The sequence below is a fragment of the Canis lupus genome, chromosome 7 (genome assembly GCF_048164855.1).
Source record: "Canis lupus baileyi chromosome 7, mCanLup2.hap1, whole genome shotgun sequence".
Classification (NCBI taxonomy): domain Eukaryota; kingdom Metazoa; phylum Chordata; class Mammalia; order Carnivora; family Canidae; genus Canis; species Canis lupus.
In genome coordinates, this window is record NC_132844.1 from 61382152 (window position 1) to 61404592 (window position 22441).

Genomic DNA, 22441 nt, shown 5'->3' on the forward strand with positions numbered 1-22441 from the left:
GGAGGGTTGAAGCTTTCAGTCACGTAATATTACCTCTATCTCTGGGAAGGAAGTGGAGCTGGATATTAAGTCCCATAGGCAATGATTTAGTTAGTCATGCCTACATAATGAAACCTCAATAAAAACTCTGGACACCAAAGCCTGGATGAGAGTCCCTGGTTGCCAATACCGTATGTGTATTGTCATGCATTAATGTGCCAGGAAGATAACGTGTCCCTGAGGACAACAGAAGCTTTGCACTTGGAAATCTTCCTATGTACCTCTGGCTGATTCCAATTTGTTTCCTATTGCTGTGATAAAACTTTAATCATAAATACAGCATTTTTCTCAGTTTTGGGAGTTGTTCTAATGAATTATGTAACATACAGTAATCTATGGAGACACCTGAAATTTGCAGCCAGCTGATTAGAATTGACGGAGCCTCTGGGAACCCCCAAACTTGCAGCTATTTTTGAATAGTCTTGTGAAGGACAGTACCCTTTAACCTACTGTGGTCAACTTCAGGTAACAGCAAAGTTTAGAAATATCTCTTAGGAAAGGCGCCTGGGTGGCTCAGTGGTTAAGCATCTGCCTTCGGCTCAAGTTGTGATCCTGGGGTCCTGGGATCAAGTCCAGCATCAGGCTTCCCGCAAGGAGTCTGCTTCTCCCTCTGCCTATATATCTGTCTTTCTCTGTGTCTCTCATGAATAAATAAAAAAAATATTTTTTTAAAAAAAAGAAATATCTGTTAGGAGTGGAGTCCAAACTTAGGACCTTCTGGACCCTTTATAAATTAAATCTTTCTCACCCCAGGCTAGTTAGCTATTCAGGTGCAGGTCACCAGACACTGCTTTCTTCCCTCTACAGTTCAAGTAACTAACAATCTGCCTCCTCTTTCTGGCTGCCACACACTATCATGTTATTCCTGGGTTCTTCTCTCTGTAAGGCTGGCTAAAAGATTTTCAAAACTCACCCATCATCTCCATTGCAGTTTCTGTTGTTTGTCCCCAATCCTGACTCTTTTCCTCAAACTAGCATACCATCTCCTTTCTATAAGTTTTTACTACTGATCACTCAGAGAGAAATAAATATATGCATACTTGACACAGAAATTTTACTTTCAGGAATGTATCCTGTGGATCTACTTCTACATGTGCACAAAGACACACAAAGATATTCAGTGTGGTATTATTTGTAATATTAGAAACAACCTAAATGTCTATTAATAGAAGGCTAGTAAGTAAAGGTCAGAATATCCTACAGTAGAATACTAATCAGCCATTAAAACCTAAGACAGGGACACCCAGATGGCTCAGGAGTTGAGCACCTGCCTTTGGCTCAGGTCGTGATCTTGGGGTTCTGGGATCGAGTCCTGCATCAGGTTCCCCAGAGGGAGCTTGCTTCTCCCTCTGCCTATATCTCCGCCTCTCTGTGTGTATCTCATGAATAAAATCTTTAAAAAAAACAGTAAGACAAAGTGGGTGCATACTCTCTCTCTCTAATGTTATGTAACAATTTTAAGGACAAACTTTAAATAAGGTAAAAACACAGTTTAAGTGATATGCTACCATTTACTGAATAAAATAGAAATGCTTGATATGCATAGGGTATCTGGAAGAATACACCAGAAACTACTCATGGCGGTCACTTCTGATAAGGTAACAGGGAAATTAAGGGATGGAGAAGGAAGGTTCCTTTTCATGGCATACACTTTTGTACCTTTTGAAAGATATAACCAAATGCATGTTTTGCCTGTTAGTTTTTTAATTTCTAAAAAGCGGCACCTGAGGCTGTTCTTTGTGTTCTCTATCCTTAATATACCCTTGTGGCTTCTTTAGATGATGTCAACAAAGTGAAAATTTCCTCCTCGCAATAAGAGGCATTCCTTTCCATTGATTACATACATCCTCTCAATACACAGAATACCCAGAACAGGGACAATGGATTAACCCAAACCTTTGGACCATAGTAAAATGTAGTAAAATGAATTTATATCTTAGAGAAACTCTGGGCTGACATACCAAGTTCAAACCTGAGCACATGCACTACAGAAAAAAAATCTACTAAGATCATCTCTGACCCAGTTTTACCCACAAATCCTTTATGCACACCTAACCTTCCAATACAGGCAAATAGCTTTTCAGTGCACCATTTTCACTGAGGGAATAAATATATTCCTCCTCCTGTCATCCCACTCCACTTGTCCATACTCCCAAAAGCCTATTCCACAATCATCTTGGAAGATAAAATTCTTCTTACTTCTTCTAGTAATGGAAGATCCCACAACTCTGTCAATTTAATCAAGACCTCCTGTACCCAACGTCTTCTCTGGGATGGACCCACATAGACCTATATGAATTTCTAGGACTAACAAAATTCCTGAATACTGTGCCTATAGTTAAAAGATTAAATAGGGTGGCAATAAATTCCTAAGAGAGATTAATGTGCTGTGTACCTACCTGTTGTACCAGCTGTCCTATTAATTAATTGGCTAGGTATAAGAGTGAATATTCAAAGTTGTAAAATCTAGGATGAGAAGGATCCTGTACATAATCATGAATAACATCTCCCAAAGTAGCTGGCTTACAATTAATATATTGCCACCAGACAGGTATGGAAATGGGCAAAAAAATAGGAATATTCAAGGAATTCAATTAAAGTAGTAACAGCAAAATATCTTTAAAACTGTCCTCTGTGGGATCCCTGGCTGGCTCAGCAGTTTAGCGCCTGCCTTTGGCCCAGGGCGCGATCCTGGAGCCCTGGGATCGAGTCCCACGTCGGGCTCCCGGCATGGAGCCTGCCTCTCACTCTGCCTGTGTCTGCCTCTCTCTCTCTCTATGTCTATCATAAATAAATAAAATGTTTAAAAAATTAAAAACATAAAAAAAATAAAAGTGTCCTCTGTACTTTGAACAATGTAACAGACATTTCCTCAATAAATATTTGCTGAGCAGCTAATATGTATGAAGCTATCCTAATTGCCAAACATCTGCAATAGGGAAAGAACAGCTTATAGGGCAGCTCGGGTGGCTTGGCAGTTTAGTGCTGCCTTTGGCCCGGGTTGTGATCCTGGTGACCTGGGATCGAGTCCCACATTGGGCTCCCTGCATGGGACCTGCTTCTCCCTCTGCCTGTGTCTCTGCCTCTCTCTCTCTCGCTCTGTGTCTCTCATGAATAAATAAATAAAATCTTTTAAAAAGGAAGGAAGGAAGGAAGGAAGGGAGGGAGGGAAGGAAGGAAAGGAAGGAAAGGAAGGAAAGGAAGGAAAGGAAGGAAAGGAAGGAAAGGAAGGAAAGGAAGGAAAGGAAGGAAGGAAGGAAGGAAGGAAAGGCTTATACACTAGCCTAAACTAGGGATAATGAGGTAGAAAAGGATTCAGGCCAAGTTCACAATACCAAAAGCTTTCTCCAGTCCAAATATTTTTATCTAATATTCTTTGCAGGTACTTTGTAGTACAGAAGTCATATTACAATGCAATAGGATTTTCTGCTTAAGAACCCAGAATGCCGGCATGTAATGGTTCCCAGATTTGAGTTTCAGACACCAGTGGGAATGACCACAAAAAGGACAGTGGATTTTTTTTTTTTCTAAAAACATTAAAAAGCAAAACTATCTAGTTCATTGTCCTCATTTCATTCACTAATATTTTAACAATAAAGAACGTCTCTCAGAATTTAGGAACTAGACAGATTTAGTCACAAGAAAAGAAGAACATTTTTCCTATTTTCCCTCTCTTTTTACTGAATTTGAATGAAAAATTCATAGGAGACCAATATATGAGGATCAATAAAGATAAAATGAAAGTATCATGGATTTGAGAATCTGAGAGCCCTGGTTTCAATTTTTATGGCTGCAGGTAAGTCACTTAACCACTCTGAGCCACAGTCTCCTTGGGGATATTATCTCAGAAGTTTGTATAAGGATTAAATATGATTTCATATGAAGCACTTGGCATTAAATGTAACACCTAAAAGGTGCTCAAAAAACATAAGCAACTTTCTCTGTTAAAATAAATACTAGGACTTCCACTTCTGGTTACAATAGAGTAACTGGTACTCAACCAGCCTCCCACTGTACACAGCCATAAAACTAGATGAATACATAAGGCTCTCTGATCGAGGGAATAAACTCCCACCTGTGGCACACTGAACTAGAATCTAAGTAGTGCAAGAAGGTCTCACTAAGCTGAGACTAGATCAAATTTGGGGCAGGTAAAAGAGCTAGAAGCCTTGGAGCAGGAAACCAAAGAGGGATTATATGCAGGACAGGGAAGACTACGAAAGGACAGTCTATGTGGTAGTCACCTATGGATGAGTTCTTGGCTGAGGGTTGGGCTGCACATGCAGAGGGTGACACTTGTCAGAGAATGGCTGCTATGGAATCAAGAATGCCACAGAGATACCTGAAGTCCAGCAAGCAAGCAGTGTGAGAGGTCTCTGGAGTTCTGGTCAAGGCAGATACCCAGCTGATTCAACATGAAGGCTGTGACCATACATCTTAAAGACTTCTCTTAGATCTACCCTAACAAGTGGAGGGGGAAGGCTACCACGCCCAGCATAGGGTGTGGAGCTCAAATGAGTAAGGAGGGCAATCACATGGAGCTGGGTGGCAGTGGCAGCAACAATGAAGAATGGTTGTATATGAGGAAATGATCAAATAAATAAATATTTTTAGGACAATGAGAATCAGATTCATGAGAAAGGAAATCACAAATATGCAAAGGGAGAAAAGAGAGAAGCCTGTGGCATTCAATTGGAACTGGAGAGATTACTCTAAATGCATGTTTTCAATATTTCTTTCAGTATGTACCTATAGACATATATAAAATACAGATCCACTGCAAGGGCCTAGGATTGGTGACATACCAATAGCAACACTTAGTATTTTATTTCTTAAGACTAGTATCTACTGAAAAGGAACCAGGCTCCTTAGAGAAATGACTGATTTCAGGTCTGGGGGAGGAGAAAGTCCAAGATGTGCCCTAAATATCTTGTGTTAGAACAAGGAAGTGTTCAAAGAATAATGGGGACATGAGAACAAAGAAGATAGGGCCTCCCACTAGTTAAATCTAGAACTATTGGAACACAAGAATGTTGGGCTTCCGTGAATAATGTTGGGCTTTCATGAATATATACTGAAATAAATAAATGAATAAAACGAATGTTTGATAAGAAATAGGATATTTAAGAGCTTAGAGTATCTCTCCACAAAATTTACTGATTATAAAGGGTAAAAGAGTAACTTCACAGTAGAGAAGTCTTAATCAAATGATCTAAATTAACATCATCAGTTATCAAATAAAAATTATATGCTACTTGATAGAGTAAAATGAGAATGAGAACATGTGATTTCTGTGATATTCCTGTGAAAGATGCAACCTGACTCCAATCATAAAGTGGATCAGACAAACCCAAATGGACATTTAAAAAAGTATCAAGGGATCCCTGGGTGGCGCAGTGGTTTAGCGCCTGCCTTTGGCCCAGGGCGCGATCCTGGAGACCCGGGATCGAATCCCACGTCAGGCTCCCAGTGCATGGAGCCTGCTTCTCCCTCTGCCTGTGTCTCTGCCTCTCTCTCTCTCTCTCTGTGACTATCATAAATAAATAAAAATTAAAAAAAAAAAAATAAAATAAAAAAGTATCAAGATCATGCAAAAAAAAAAAAAAAAAAAAAAAACCCACAAAAAACACAAACAAAAACCCTGAGATAATATTCCAGATTGAAGATTAAAAGAAATGATATTCAAATATATGTGGTGGAAATGGATACTTTTGCTACAAAAGACATTGCTGGAACAAGCGGATCTCAGTTTCTTTGTCCGTTGCTTCAAACATCAATAAGAGAACTCAAAGAAGTTTTTATGAAGACAAAAATTACATCTAACCGTATTTCAAAATATAAAAAGATCTCTACTGGTATTCTAACCACGCTTATAAAAAAAAATTACCATAGAAACTTACAGGCCTTAACCAAAATTGAACTTAATAAATTTAAATCTTATAGGAAAAAGTGTTAAGAAAAAGAAATGTTACATAAGGCCTCTATAAATAGTACATCCATGCAATGGAATGTTACCTAGCTATATCAGCTGATATGGACAGAAGTCAAGATTCTGTTAAACAGAGGAAGGAAAATTTAGCCCAAAATATATGTAACACATACTCCCTTTTGTATGTATGTTTGCATATATGTGTAAGATAGCCATATATATAGGCCTAGATATGCATAAAAAATTTCTGGAAGGATACATAAGAAACTGTTGACAATGACTAGTTCTGTGAAATAGAGGAGTAAATGGTTTCAAAGGTTTCCTCTCCATCTACTGCCCTTGTATACTCAATTCTCAACATTTAAAAAAATACAAAAGGTTAAGTTATTCTATAGCAGTTAAGTACATATAGCAACCAAATAATGGTTTCTAACTACCATTCCTACCTAAAATGAAACTCCTTGTTGAAATGGCTGATTCTACATATGGTTCAGAGTAAGTACAAAGTAAGCTATGGATATCTTGTGCCAGAAAGCAAAGAAGCACTCAAAAACCAATGAAGGTGAGACACCTGGGTGGCTCAGTGGTTGAGTGTCTGCTCAGGGTGTGATCCTGGGGTCCCAGGATAGAGTCCTACATAGGGCTCCCAGCGGGGAGCCTGCTTCTCCCTCTGCCTGTCCCTCATGAATAAATAAATTAAAAAAAAAAAACACCCTAATAATGAAGGCATGTAAAAAGGATGACACTAGTGTGACAGGGCTCCTACTGGCCAAATGTAAGGTAATGTGGACATTAATAAGAATCACTAACTAGAGGGGCGTTTGGGTGTTCAGTTGGTTAAGTGTCCCACTCTTGATCTCAGCTTAGGTCTTGATCTCAGTGTCGGGAGTTCAAGCCACATGTTGAAAAGAATCACTAACTAGAAAACTATCAAGAAAAGTAAAGAAGTGACTATTACAAGTCAGGGCAGCAGTTAAATACAGGGAAGGCAGAAAGCACACAGTGGTTTTCTGGAATGCTGATGATGTTCTATTTCTTGACCTGGAAAATAATTACATGAATATTTATTTCATGATTATTTAATAAACCATACGTGTTTACTGTGCAGACTTTCTTAATATAGATGTATTTTCTAATTTTAAAACAAAAACATAAAGTTTTAGGGAAAAAACATAAAAACAAGAGCCTTTTAGAAAGAAAATGACAATATTTTACCTGCAAGAGTATGTAGGCTCTCCTACTTTAAAAACACGACCACAAAGATGAGAAGGTTTATTTGCTTGTTCAAGTTTTGGAAATCCAAATGCGGGATCTTCACCACAAAGGTACCATTCCATTGGTCCCAACAAAACATGCTGTGCCAGCATGTCCTCCTTCTGTGGAAAAGGGTTGGGACCCCTGCAGTAGATTTTGGGTACATAGTGGGCTAAATGCTGGTACACTTCTCTAGTGAGGTCAGTTGCTTGCAGCCATTTCTTTAAAAAAAGAAAAAAGGAAAAATAGGTTTAAACAATGTTAAACTGCTAATTTGAATAAACCTACTATATATTCTTTTAGGTACAAATATAATGATAAAAGTGTCATATATTTTGTTGATGTCACTCATAACTGTGTTTTCTTTCCAAAAAGGGTAAAAATCATTTAGAACTTTATTAAAATGCCAAGCATTTCAGAATTCTACTTTACTTCCAAGTAAAATGATCCCTCTCCTCAAAATGACTCTTGAAGCAACCTTCTGTAGGGAGTTATAGGAAAATGACCACAACAAATCATCATATAAAACACTAGCCAGGGACACCTGGGTGGCTCAGTGGTTGAGCCACTGCCTTTGGCTCAGGTTGTAATCCCTGGGTCCTGGGATGGAGTGCCACATCAGGCTCCCCACAGGGAGCCTGCTTCTCCTTCTGCCTATGTCCCTTCTTCTCTCTGTATATCTCTCATGAATAAATAAAATCTAAAAAAAAAAAAAAGACACTAGTCATTAGGCCCATCTGACTTCCTTTCTAATAATGCTTTGCTCAAATGATATACTGACTGTGATCTGGATCCTCATGTCAGTTTGCTGATAGGAAGAGTATGCAGTGAATACAGACAGCCAATATGCCACTTAGACTTCTCATTGATTAATGATACACCAGTCTCTTATGAATATGAGTCTACAAGAGATTTTGTTCTATCAATTACACCTTCTTTCTCTAATCAACCTGTCTATAAGCCCTTTCCCCTCTGCTCTCCCAGCCCAAAAACAAACAAAAGCCACTTTTCTGTCCTAAACTTTTATGTGATAATTAACCTCCTTTCAACTGAGCTAGAGCTGAAGTTAATGAGGTGACTTTTGGAAAGCCCCTAGGGATGGAGACCTGGTTGCCAGGGGAACAAGCCATGTGATAAGAAGGTTGGTATAGCCTCCACCCCCAGCCTCAGGGAGGGGAGAGGGGCTGGAAGTTGAGCTAATTATTAACAGACAATGCTTTGTTCAAGTATGCTTACATAATTAAGCTTCCATAAAAAATTTTTTAAATTTATTTATTTATGATAGTCACACACACACACACACACAGAGAGAGAGAGAGAGAGAGAGAGAGGCAGAGACACAGGCAGAGGGAGAAGCAGGCTCCATGCACCGGGAGCCCGACGTAGGATTCGATCCCGGGTCTCCAGGATGGCGCCCTAGGCCAAAGGCAGGCGCTAAACCGCTGCACCACCCAGGGATCCCTCCATAAAAATTTCTATGTTGGGGTTCAAAGAACTTCTGGGATGGTGAACACAGAGCTACTGGGATGATGAACACAGAAGTACTGGTGCACCCACAGCATGGAAGCTCTGCATCTCTTCCCACATACCTTGCTCTATGCATCTCTTCCATCTGCTGTGCCTAAATTGTATCATCTTACAATAAATCAATAAACTAGTAAATAGTTTCCCTGAGTTCTGTGAGCCATTCTAGCAAATTATTGAACCCAGAGGGGGGTCATGGGAACCCTCAATTCGTAGCCAAGTGAGACAGAAGTTCTAGGTAACCTGAAGACCACTGCTTGTTACTGGCATCTGAAGTAGTGAGGAGGGCAGTCTTATGGGACTGAGCCCTTAATCTGGGATCTGATGTCAACTTCAGGTGTATAGTGTCAGAATTGAATTGTAGGACACCCACTTTGTGTCTCTGTAGGGGATTAGAGAATTGCTTATGGGAAAAAAAAACACATTCGGTGGCCACAAGTATTGCTAAGTGTATAGAGAAATACAAGAAAGTTTCTCCTGATTTAAACATCAGTTCAATAGGTCTAAAACTGAACTTATGATCTCCACTACCCCTCCTCAAAAACCTATTCTCTCCACTTCCCTATTTTAGATACCAGCATCTACCTAAGTATCCACACCAGAAAAACCTGAAAATCTTCCTTCTTCCTCAATCCAACATCCAATTAGTCATGTCTTATCTATTAGGCTTCCTAAATAATCTGTTGACTCCATCCATTTCTTTCTCTCCATCTCCACAGGCATCATCCCCACTACTCTGATCCAAAACCCCCACTCCTATGTTTTACTAAGATTAGTGCAAAAATGTCCTAATCAGTCACACACACACACACAACCCCGCTAGTCTTGCCCTTGTACAGTCCATTTTCTAACCTCAATATCAGAGTGATTCTTGCAAAACATCAATCTGATCATGTCATTCAGCTTCCCCTAGTATTTAAGATCAAGTCAAGTCCCCTGACATGGCTTATAAGGTCCTTTGCCTCTGTCATACTATTTTTCCTCCTTGTGACCTGTAGTGCTCCTCTCTGCTCTGTAGGCTATTTTCTACTCATTCTTCAGAACCCCATGTATGTTTCACTTTCTCTAAAATGCCCGCTCTGTCCATTCCTCACTCCCACCACCCATTCCCACTTCCTCTAGGTCTAAAACAGAACCCAGCCTCGTGGGCATTTATTAAAATCTGTTAACTAAATGACTATAAATATATTTATACTACTTACTGTCATATAACATTGATAGTGTAGAAAGATGCTCCAGGTGGCTTTAATGAAAGGAGAGATAATAGATCCAGGCCTGCAGTATCTAAAAACCAAACCAAATAAGCCCTAGATAAAGCATCCTTCAAACTACCTCCTTCCTTTTCCCTTTTATCTTCAACCTTTTCCCTGTATTGTCATTTATCCCTGCCAATTCTGTATCTTTATTTGTCCACCATACTGCTTTGAGTAATTGCAACTTATTTTGGCTCTAAACCAGGGAAATATTTTAAATCAGAATACATGAAAGGACTCACTTCTACAAAAATGCAGTTAATGGAACTGCTAACTCACAGGCCCAATGTTTACCTATGGATTACAACCGAAGATCACATTACATCCTGGTTAAAAGAGTTACCGTCCCAGTAATATCTAACACCATATAAGGTCTTCATTTTAACTCTTGTACAATCTTCACCTACTTCTTTCCTTCTAAAAATAACTATAGGGGCGCCTGGGTGGCTCCGAGGTTTGGTGCCTGCCTTTGGCCCAGGGCGTGTTCCTGGAGTCCCAGGATCAAGTCCCACATTGGGCTCCTTGCATGGAGCCTGCTTCTCCCTCTGCCTATGTCTCTGCCTCTCTCTGTGTCTCTCATGAATAAATAAATAAAATCTTTAAAAATAATAATAAAATAAAAATAAAAAATAAAAAATAACTATATATAGAGAGAGATTTAAATATTCCTGAGGTGATATATATATTAACTTTCTAATCAACCTCACATTTTCATGTGTACTAAAAATGTAAAAATCTTCTTTGTAAATTAAGGGACAGAATTGAAGCTTCTTAGGAACACAATGGAAAAGTTTTCACCCCTGAAGAGAAACTATCTTTTTCAAATGTTACCAATTTAGTTGTGTTTACTTTATGCAACAGTAAGAAACTAAATTACTCTTAAAACAACAGCACTTTGCAGGAGATAATCCCACAGAATTAAGGATTTATCTCTTTAGAGAAGTGACTTGAAATCAAAATTGCACACACTAAGTTCTGCAATTACAAAAGGGTATTTTTTTTTTAAAGTAGTCAATAGTAAAAAAAAAAAAAAAAAAAAGGACTCAATAGTAAAAGGCAGAGTCATCAACCAAAAAGCAACCTAGGGCAGCCCTGGTGGCGCAGCGGTTTAGCACTGCCTGCAGCCCAGGGTGTGATCCTGGAGACCCTGGATCGAGTCCCACGTCAGGCTCTCTGCATGGAGCCTGCTTCTCCCTCTGCCTGTGTCTCTGCCTCTCTCTCTCTTTCTGTGACTAAATAAATAAATAAATAATCTTTAAAAAAATATATTTAAAAAAAAAAAGAAAGAAAAACCTAAAATCTAATTCTCTGAGCTAAAAAGTACTTTTTGGCCACATCTAAGGATAAATGTTTAGTTGTTCACCCACTTTTCAGAAACTCTATTTCAAAATGTGAATGAAGATACAAATTATCCTAGGCAATTTATTTCTGGATAAAAATATTAAGCTTTAAATATTCAAAGAATTCAATCCTATGATCCCAGAAAGTTATGCTTCAGGCAATGTTAATTTACAAAACATTTAAAGGTTTTAACAACCATATTTGTTTTTCTTATATTTTAAATTCTCATTTTTCTTAAAACCACTTTTGCAGGATTTTAATCCAGGGAGAATAAAAGGTGATGCTTTCTAAAAGAAATTATGTGTCTTCTTGTGGCTCTAACACTGATAGGTCAAATCTGTTCATAGATTTTTTCTTTCCCTTTTTTTTTTTTTTTTTTTTTTTTATTAAAGAAGTTTCCATGTCTAACATGGGGCTTTTTTAACTCACGACCTTGAGATTAAGCGTTGCATGCTCTATCAAAGGAGCCAGCAGGGCACTCCCTATTCATAAATTCCTTAAACAAAAGATTAAGAAACTAATATCAACTTATGATTAAGAAAAAAAAAAATCAACCTTATATAAAATATTTTATGTTTACTAAATGTTACTATATATTTTACTCTATTACTGTAATATTTATTATATGTAACATTATACACAATATAACATATTACTAATATTTGCTAATATATTACATATTATTAGTAAAAGCATTTCATCCTAAAAACTGTTTGTAATGTATTTTTATAAATTATTAAGAAGATATAAACATCTGGTTCAAGAAAAGCAGGCATTTTCTTCAAATTTAAAACCACCCAAAAGATTTGGGATCCACAACAGGCATTTAAACTTCATTAAACACTTAATATACAAAGCAAAGTACCTTCACATAAGAACTCTATACCAGAAATAATGAATTAGTGACTGGCAACACTATAGATTAAAAGAAAATATAATTGTGAAGAGAAATTGAGCAAGGGGAAAACATTTTTTGGCTACCTATCACAAAAATGGCTTACGTATTTCTCAAAAGAATAAAAGCAATGGCTTTTCCTATCCTCAGTAACATAAGCTAACTGTAATGATTTCTTCAACAGGAAAAACCATTGAGATTTCTAATTTGGTTGCATGTTAATCTGTCCTTATTTCAGACACTTGTGGCTGTCACACCAATGTGCACAACGAAGTAATAAGCACTATCTTATTAGAAGTCCTCCATAAGGGAAGTAAAGAAACTGTCAACTCATTCCACTAAAGTAAACATGTTATGACAATGTTTCCAGGAGCTTTCCTTTTTTGAATGCTAAATTTAAGCCTTGGGATAGAGAGCAAGTACAATAAACATAAAAATGAAAGAATCCCTAGAGGTTAGCCTTTTATTACACTAATTACTATTTTATACTCAATTAAAATTGTATCCTTTAACCACATTTGATTTTGTTTTCAAACAAAGATCACCAACATGTAAGTCAATTATAAAACAATAATCACTAGTGCTGAAAGGAGGTTTTTAAGACAATATTAAGAAAAATTTTAAACAAATCGTATTAAGAGTTCCAGAAATGAAGTAAAAGCATTCACAAATCAAAATATAGAAACTCAATAATAAAAGTCTAATTTAAAAATGGGCAAAAGACCTGAACTGACACTTCTAAAGATGTACAGCCAATAAACTCACAAAAGATATTCAGTATTAACAGTCACAAGGGAAATACAAATAAAAACTACAATGAGATACCACTTCACACTCAATAGAATGGCTATAATCAAAAAGACAAGGACACCTGGGTGGTTCAATGGTTGAACATCTGCCTTTGGCACAGGTCGTGATCCCAGGGTCCTGGGATAGAGTCCCGGCATTGGGCTCCCTGTGGGGAGCCTGCTTCTCCTTCTACCTATGTCTCTGCTTCTCTCTGTATGTCTCTTATGAATAAATAAATAAAATCTTAAGAAAAAAAAAAAAGACAATAAGAGTGTTGGCAAAGATATGGATGGAAAAATTCACTGGAACTCTCACATACTGTTGGTGAAAATGTAAAATGATGCAGTCACACTGGAAAACAGTTTAGCAGTTTCCCAAGACATTAAGCATAAAATTACCATAGAACCCAGCAATTTCATGCCTGAGTATATGCCCAAGAGAAATGAAGATGTATGTCTTCACAAAAATGGACACAAATGTTCACAGCAGCATGATTCGTAATATCCAAAAAGAGGAAACAACGCAAATATCCATCAACTGACAAACGGATAAATGATATATGGTATATTCATACAATGGAAAATCATTTGGCAATAAAAAGGAATGAGGTATTGATACATGCTACAAGGATGAACCTCGAAAACATCTGCTAAATGAAAGAAACCAGTCAAAAAGACAACATATTGTTATGGTTCCATTTATATGAAATTTCCAGAATAAGCAAATCAGTGGAGACAAAAAATAGATATGTAGTTTAGTTTGGGAGTTTAGGGGAAAACAGGAAGTAACTACTGATAGGTATAGGATCTTTTTTGGGGTGATGAAAATGTTCTAAAATTGTGGTGATGCTTGCCCAAATGTGGATATGTTAAAAAACAACTGAACTGAATTTATATATGTGAATTATGTATAAAACTGTCAAAATTTAAAAGCAAAAAATATCCAATATAGACATAAAACTCTACGTATTTCTTTTATGTTTGGGGAAAAACAATGTATGTACTTCTTAAATCACAATCATCCCCTGGAACACATTATAATAAAATCCGTGGAGCAAAAAATGTAGATAGACTCAGAGAAGTGCTAGGAAACTCATATTGTGGAATCAATTCTACCAAAAAAAAGAGAAAGGGGCCACTTAAAGATAGTTGATAAGCTTATAATTATCGAAGAGAGTGCTTAAATGCTTTTATTTGTGAGGCATGCTTGTTAGAATACATAAGATGACAAAAAGTCCTTCCTCCTCATAAAAGAAATTTAAAAAGCAGTGTATAAATAAAGTGTGAGAAAAATGACACTAAGCTTACTAAGTAATTTTAAATGGATATGATCCCACAAATTACCAGTAATGAAGGTCTAAAGGCTACAATAACTGCTTTGTTTACTCTGAAACTTACTCTTCACCCAAGAAAACCTTTTTAATCCTTTTTAATTTGTGATAAAGCACTGTGCTATAGCCTAAGATGAAAGAATAGTTTTAAGTGTTATGTGGTTTTAACTAAATACAGACAATAAACCCCCAAGCAAGGCCAGGTTATATAGCTGGAAGAATCTTGTATTTTTAATATTAGTTTGCATCTTCTTTAAGGACTTTTGTTGGTCTTTAAATGTTTTTTCATCTTTTCTCAGAAAACCATCTAAAAGTAAACAGAAAAGTAAAACATAGCTCAGATTGTGATCTTCACAAACTCAAATTAAGCCCAAATCAGTACATTTTGATTGCTTTTCCCTTAATTTCTCCCACTGCGTCTGCCTGGGAATTTCACTGCATAAGAATTATTGCATTGGTCTCTAACACCGTTTATAACTAGTTTCCACAGGAACTTCAACAAGGTGGAAAAACTCCAATCACTTGATAGCTTGTAGTTTCAGAATTGGAAAAATTTAGCACACAGCCTGTGTCGCTGGCCCAACAGCAACACACAAAATTCAGTGGGAGTAAAAACAACACCACTTTGAGGTTAGACAACAGATTAAAATATCAATATGGATATTGACACAATGACAGGGAATAGCTATCATTCTGATCATTTTACCGTCTACTTGTAACACTTTCATTTATTTTACTTTTTTTCATATCTCTTTGATAAATGAAAGGCAGATGTGGGATGAAAATCCTCTGGTTGTTGCGATATTATGTAGAAAGTAAATGAAAACAGACCTAAACAAGCTTGTTTAAAAAAAAAAAAAAAAGGGGGATCCCTGGGTGGCGCAGCGGTTTGGCGCCTGCCTTTGGCCCAGGGCGCGATCCTGGAGACCCGGGATCGAATCCCACATCGGGCTCCCGGTGCATGGAGCCTGCTTCTCCCTCTGCCTGTGTCTCTGCGCCTCTCTCTCTCTCTCTGTGACTATAATAAATAAATAAAAAATTAAAAAAAAAAAAATCCAAGAGTCATCATTCAACAACACATTAAAATTTTCACGTCTACTCCTGTCAACTGCTTCCACTCTGACTTTAGTGTCCTCATCAATTCACACAAAAATCTCCTCAGGGACCAACAACTCCAAAGGGCCCTCCTAAAATTTTGTTCATAACATTAAGATTGTTGGCATGATTTCAAAGGTCACTCCCTCCCTAGAAACTAAGTTTTTTAAACAGGAGACCTCAGAGGTGAGGCCTAGGTTGTTTGAGTCCATTCATAATCATTCTGGACAATCTGTTTTTCCTTTTTTTTTTTTTTTTTGACAATCTGTTCTAATGGCGTTCCCTGTCCTTGAGGAAAGGTGCCATCGAATGTATTAAAGTAATCATTATACAACTCTGCTGCTTACATGAGCATATTTACCACACACTTTCACTACAAAACTCGGTTTGAATGGTTTAAGTTTTTGGTTTAACTCTTCCTACTATTGCTGTGACCAAATCTCCTATTAGTTTCTGTACGTTGACAGCCGCTCAGTGTATTAACAATTCCTTTCCATCCACCTATCCCAACTCCTAGAAGAAGTTGTTGTTGTTGTTTTAATCTCCCAGCCTCCACTACTGCTTTCTCACACTCAGTAAACATGCCCAGACACTACTTTCGGCACATTCATCAACGCTGTCGACTGACCAAACCGGTGGGAAAATGCACTGAAGGGGGGTATAGGTAGAGGGAGAAGAACACCGTCGTTTGCACCCTTTGGTGCCTTAGGTCGAGCCCAGAAACAAAGTAGGAACCCGGTTTGGGCAGCCTGTTTCGGTGGGGAGGGCAAATGCTCCGCTAATGTGAGGAAAAGGATTAGGCAGGTGAAGAGGAGGGCGATTATACCCCCAAACCAGGTAGTGTCTCCCTTTCCCCCCTTCCAAGAGCTGACAAAAAGGGCAAAGGCCCTTGTGCTGGGGACCTAATGTGAGTGTGTGTGTGGGGGGGGGGGGGGGGGCGGGGGGGGGATAATGGAAGAGCTGTCGGTTCTCCTAGGCCGACAGGGAACGCAAGGGTGGCTAGCGCACAGAGCGGCTCTGCGGACTGTTGGAAGATAAAGACGGAAGGAGAGGGGCAGGCTCGGTGGCCTCCCCGGGTTACCCGCAAGGCGAGGCCAGAGAGCCTGGGGAGGCCGTCACCCCGTCAGGGCCGGGCTGCTCCAACATCTCCAGGGGTCGGGTCCTCCCCCGGGGGCGCGACCTGCGAGCCCCGGACGTCCCTGCCCAGGTCCTGGTACTTACCCCCGCGGTCTCCTCAGCCGAACATTCCAGCAAACTCCGGTCGATGGCCTGCACCTCGGGCTCCAGCTCCGACGCCATCTTCCTTCCTCCTCCCCAGCGCTGACGCTGCTACCGCCGCCCCGAGGGCCGCGGCCTCGCCACAGCCGCGGCCGCCGAGACCGCCACCCGTGCCTCAGGCAGTCGGTCCGGAGTTATCCCGGCGGCCGCGGGTGGGGAAGGAGGACAGGAGCGTGAGGTAAGCCGGACAGGGGCGAGAGCGGCCTCCGGCGCTCCCTCCGGGCCCGGTGCCCGAGAGTCAAGACCTGCCCTCGTCCCTGCCCCGGAGAAGGACACCCAGAGCCCAGGACCTGGCACTCTTGGCTAGCGCCTACCGCGTCCGGCACCGGGAAAGGGGGATACCACCCGAGGGCGGGAGCAGAGCAGCCTGGGAACTGTAGTCCTCCTGGACGCGGACGCGAAGCCGGTGGCGGCCCTTATAGGGTGACCCGCGAAGGCATTGTGGGAGTTAACCGGGGGAAGGGCAGATGCAGATAGGCGGGCGGGGCTTTCCTGTACTGCGCGGACCCTGGGAAGAGACCAGCGGAAAGAAGCGCTCACCTGGGAAGAGGCCGGGGAGCAAGACATTGTGGGAACTGTAGTTCTACTCCCACCAGCTCCTTTTGTTCCTGTTGGTATCCGCAGATACTAGAACGGTGCCTGGCACGTGGTACACATCAAGTACTTTCCAAAGCCTGTTGTGGGTAGGCCGACAGATACCGAGGAAAGAATGGGAGAATAATTGCATTCTATTCCCATAGTTCTATGGCCCTGTCATTTATCATGCCCTCCTTTTTTGGACTGTAACTGAGGTGGCCATTACCCAGATTTTTTTAAGGTTTTAAAACATACCTAAATACTGTTGGAGAAAACACATTTCCAAGTAATTTAGTTATGGCCACTTATCAAAACTTATTATAAATGTTGCTGCAAAGGAAAAGGAGCCTACTAGGCCAAGTCTGTCAAGATTTACTCTTGACAGGGACATTTTATAAAAATAGATAAGGTACAAAAGAAAATTATGTTTGGTTAGAGGTAATTAGGCTCTTGATTGACGATTGGGTGAGTGGGTTTCTTAGAACTAGTCTTCAGTTCCTTTAGAGTTTATCAGAAAATTGCTTACACATTTTATCAAGCATGCTAATTTATTCTGAGAAGGAGATTGTGAATTAGGGGAAAAAAAAAAAAAAAGATCTGACATAATCCAGGCCTGGGACGTGTTTTTGTTTTGGCAATTGTTCTAAAAATAATATTAACTAAGTGTCTTGTTTTTCCTTTTTTTATTAGGAAATAAAAATTACCCATAATCTCATAGTTCAAAATAGTCTTGCTATCACTTTTATTTTTTTTTAAGATTTTATTTATTTACTCATGAGAGACACACACAGAGAGAGAGGCAGAGACACAGGCAAAGGAGAATCAGGCTCCATGCAGGGAGCCTGACATGGGACTCGATCCCGGTTCCCCAGGATCAGGCCCTTCCTTGGCTGAAGGCAGTGCTAAACCACTGAGCCACCAGGGCTGCCCTTGCTATCACTTTTAAAGATAGGATTAGAAATTCAAACTTAATAGGAACATATTTTTTAAAAGATTTTTTATTATTATTTGAAAGAGAGTGTGCACAAGAAAGCATGAGAGAGTGTGCAGGAGTAGAGGGGAGGGGCAGAGGGAGAAGGAGGAGCAGGTTCCTCGCTGAGCAGGGAGCCTGACTTGGGGGTCCATCTCAGGACCCCAAGATCGTGACCTGAGTCAAAGACAGACGCTTAACCCATTGAGCCACCCAGGTGCCCAATAGGAATATTTTCTTCATTTATCTATTTATTTTTAAAGTAAGCTTGAACCCACAACTCCAAGATCAAGAGTCACATGCTCAACTGACAGTCTACCAGACATGAATGTAAAAATATTTTAAAAGGAAAAATGAAAACTACCCCACTTACCCCCAGTCTCCCCTCCCCCCAAATAATTTTTAATACTTCCTTATGATTCTATCTAGAAAAAAAAGTATGTATATATCTGCATAGATATCTAGAATGCGAGATCTTGAAATGTTCTGTTTTACTTTCTTCTCTGCCCAATTTCTTTGCACTGTTACCCTAACTAGTTACAGTCAAGCTGAAGGAAAACTGGGATAGTTAGAACCTGAAAGCAAAGATAATGCCTCTTTAAGGGTCCTAACATAGAATTAAAGCCATTAAAACAGATTGTAAAGAAAGTTTCTGCTGTTAACACTATTTCCTCCTATTACTTTTACATTAATTTTAATGTTTTTTCTAAATTCTTGAGTTGGATGTTTGTTATTAATATTTAATACATTTAATAGCAAACATTAAGCAGTTTGCAAACTTAAGCATGCATCAGAATCACCTGGAGGTCTTGATAAAATATAGATTTCTAGATACCAACTTCAAAATTTCTAATTCAATAGATTTTGGGTGGAGATAGAAAACTACATTTCTGTCAAGTTCCTGGGTCATCTTGCTGGCCTGGGGACCAACTTTAGAATCATAGATTTATTTTATTTTTTTAAAAAAGATTTATTTATTTAAGAGAGACAGAGAGAGAGCACCAGTGGGGGAAGAGGGGACAGGGAGAGGGAGAAGCAGACTTCCCACTCAGCAGGGAGCCTGATGTGGGGGCTCCATCCCAGGACTTTGGGATCATGACCCAAGCTGAGGTCAGACGCTTAACCGACTGAGCCACCCATGCACCCCAGAATCATAGATTTATTGAGGCAATACATTTCCATTATCTACTGCTTTGATTGCATTCCACAAACTTTGGTATATAGTGATTTCATTATCATTCACTGCTAAATGTGTTGTAATTTTGTTATGACTTCTTTGGCCCATATACTATATTTTAAATTTTTCAAATGTGTGTGGCATTGTTATCGTTTGTTATTGCTTTCTCATTGTATCATATTATAGGCAGAGAACATGGTCTATATGGTATACATTGTTTAGTATAAAATGACATTCACGTTGCAGTCTATGGTATACATTGTTTAGTATAAAATGACATTCACGTTGCAGACTATGGTCAACAAATTCTTCAAAGCCATTTTTTCTCCAAATAATACCTTCAAATATTTCTTCAAATATTACCAATTAGTTCTATTCTCTCCTTCTGGAACTTCTGTTTGAAACTTCTTTTCTATCCTCTATTAATCTTTTTCATTCTTCTATACTTTTAACTGTCTGTGCCATATTCTGCACGTTCTTCTAGTGTGCAAACTCTCTTCAACTGTCTAATCTGATAATGAAAAATCTACTGAGTTTTTATTTTCAGTGATTTCCTTTGTCTTTCTAGAAATTATATTTAATTCATTTCAAAGATTCCTGTTTTCTTTCATGTCTTGTTACTTATGTATGGTTCTAAATCTTTTTTGTATCTTTAATACTTTAAAATATGCATATTCAGTAGTGTTCATTAGATTGTTGTAGGTATGAAGATCTTGGGAATCTAATCTTACTTTGTGTGTGTGTGTGTTAATGATTTAAATAATTGTTTCCTTTCTGCTTTGTAATTATGAGTTTTGAGATCATCTTCATTTAACATTAGCTGTTGGAAATTTAAGAGGCCTCTGATAAGAGCATGTACCTTCAAAGCAGTTTTCCATTTGCCTCTGCAAAGTCAGGCATTCTAGAAGCATTGTAAAGTCAGGACCAGGTACTCTGGGAGTATCATATATGTAGGACCAGTCTTTATGTTAGTTTCTTGGCTTGAGGTTCCCTAATAATATAAATTCAATTGTGTGGCATGGTCCCTGTTTATCCATTTTTAAGGGAGAATACTTTTTCCTACTTAGAGTCAAGGTTAAAAGTTTCCTTGTCAGTTCCCTCTGCAGGTCAGTACATGTTTTTCTAGTCCATCTTTTCACCAGTGTTACTCTCCTTTGAGAGCCCTGGCTTTATGTAGGGATCACAGTTTCAATTTGTGTTTCTTGGATCCAAGGTTGTCTTATGTTCCCATGTGGGTATTTAAAACATCCAGTTGAACAGGGCATATTGAATATCTCATGACAGTGAAGCATGAGGGTAGGGAAGAGACTAGGGAATCACAACATCAAAATTTTGGAAGGTGGGATTCAAATGGATGAGAAATAACTAACTTAGCAGTCAGAAAATGCTGAAACCTAAGTTAGCAGCAGAGAAGCCCAGAATCAAGGGAATTTATGAATAGAACTCTGAAAGTCTTAGAAATTTAAAGCATCATATTACTCTGAGAGTGGGTGAAGATAATGCTTCAGAGCAAGAATATTGTTTGAAAGTCTATAGAACAAGAAGTTAGATCACCCTATCTTCCACCCTGGAAGAAGACTGGAGGCTTTTCCTCTAGACAGGCTGCATCTAAGGTCTTTAGACTGAAACACCAGGCACAGCTAAGGACAGAGACACAGTACTAAATACTAGAGCGTTAATTCAAAGTCTATACACTAAACAGGCTCACTCCCGTGCATTTCCCCACACTTGACTCTGAGAACACCAGTGGCTGGCTAGTAACTCCTGGGGAGGAGTTTGAGAGAGTCTTCTGAAGAGAAACTGACCAGCTGAAAAGAAAGAAAATCTAGGGATGCCTGGGTGGCTCAGCGATTGAGAGTCTGCCTTCAGCTCAGGGCGTGATCCTGGAGTTCTGGGATCAAGTCCCACATCGGGCTCCCTGCGAGGAGCCTGCTTCTCCCTCTGCCTGTGTCTTTGCCTTCTCTCTGTGTCTCTCATGAATAAATAAATAAAATCTTAAAAAAAAAAGAAAGAAAGAAAATCTGTCAGAGGGGTGGAACCCTGTATTAGATTCCTTGGGCTGCTATAACAGAACACCATCAACTGAGTGGCTTAAAAAACAGAAATTTATTTTCTCATAGTTCTGGACTTTTAGAACATCAGGAACAAAGAGAGAATCCTACAACTTCCAGAAAGAGAAAACACAAAGGCAAAGAATCAGAATGGCACCAATCTTTAAAATATGCAGAGTAAAAACTCTGAAAAATAGGAGTTCTAGAAAGAATGACAACAAAAATGGATGAGTATAAATTATAAAGGAAAATTTTCAAGAAAACTTGCAAGAAGTGGGCAGCCCAGGTGGCTCAGTGGTTTAGCACCACCTTCAGCCCAGGGCGTGATCCTGGAGACCCGGGATCGAGTCCCACATCAGGCTTCCTGCATGGAGCCTGCTTCTCCCTCTGCCTGTGTCTCTGCCTCTCTCTCTCTCTCTCTCTCTCTCTCTCTCTCTCCCCCTCTGTGTCTCTTATAAATAAATAAATATAATCTTTTTTTAAAAAAACTTGCAAGAAGTGAAATATATGAAATTCTAGACTGAGGGAGCCCATCCACTACCTAGATCAATTGCTTTAAATACAGCAATATTGGAGTGCCTGGCTGGCTTGGTTGGAAGAGCATGTGACTCTTGATCTTGGGGTTGTAGGTTCAAACTCCACATCAGGTGTAGAGATTACTTAAAAGTAAGATATTTTTTAAAAGATTTTTTAATTTATTTAAGAGAGAACACAAGAGAGAGCAAGCGAGCACAAGCATGGGGGAGAGAAAGAGTAGAGGGGGAGGCAGAAGCAGACCTCCCAGGACCTCAGGATCATTACCTGAGCCAAAGACAGATGGTTAACCAACTGAGCCACTCAGGTGCCCTGAAAATAAGCTATTTTTAAAAAAGATTTTATTTATTTATTCACGAGAAACACAGAGAGAGAGAGAGGGAGGCAGAGACACAGGCAGAGGGAG

General features: G+C 39.2%; 1 protein-coding gene and 1 long non-coding RNA gene across 10 annotated transcripts in view; one reads left to right on the forward strand and one right to left on the reverse strand.

Moving 5' to 3' along the window:
* Window positions 1–17165, reverse strand: part of UBR2 (ubiquitin protein ligase E3 component n-recognin 2) — a 129661-nt gene extending 112496 nt beyond the window's left edge. For 5 of the 7 annotated variants that reach the window (XM_072832986.1, XM_072832984.1, XM_072832985.1 and 2 more), the window contains exons 1-2: window positions 16671–17165; window positions 7184–7443 (exon numbers count right to left, since the gene is read on the reverse strand). In XM_072832986.1, the coding sequence (XP_072689087.1) occupies window positions 7184–7443; window positions 16671–16748 (338 nt within the window). In that variant the 5' untranslated portion in view covers window positions 16749–17165. Of the gene's footprint in view, window positions 1–7183; window positions 7444–9948; window positions 10031–16670 lie in introns of all 7 variants that reach the window. The other 2 variants (XM_072832987.1, XM_072832989.1) reach the window with 2 other exon arrangements.
* The window catches only part of LOC140637020 (uncharacterized), a 28300-nt gene continuing 22261 nt past the window's right edge, over window positions 16403–22441 (forward strand). Inside the window, exon 1 of one of the 3 annotated variants that reach the window (XR_012034268.1) lies at window positions 16403–16905. This is a non-coding gene — a long non-coding RNA (uncharacterized lncRNA). The remainder of the gene's footprint in view (window positions 16906–22441) is intronic. The other 2 variants (XR_012034267.1, XR_012034269.1) reach the window with 2 other exon arrangements.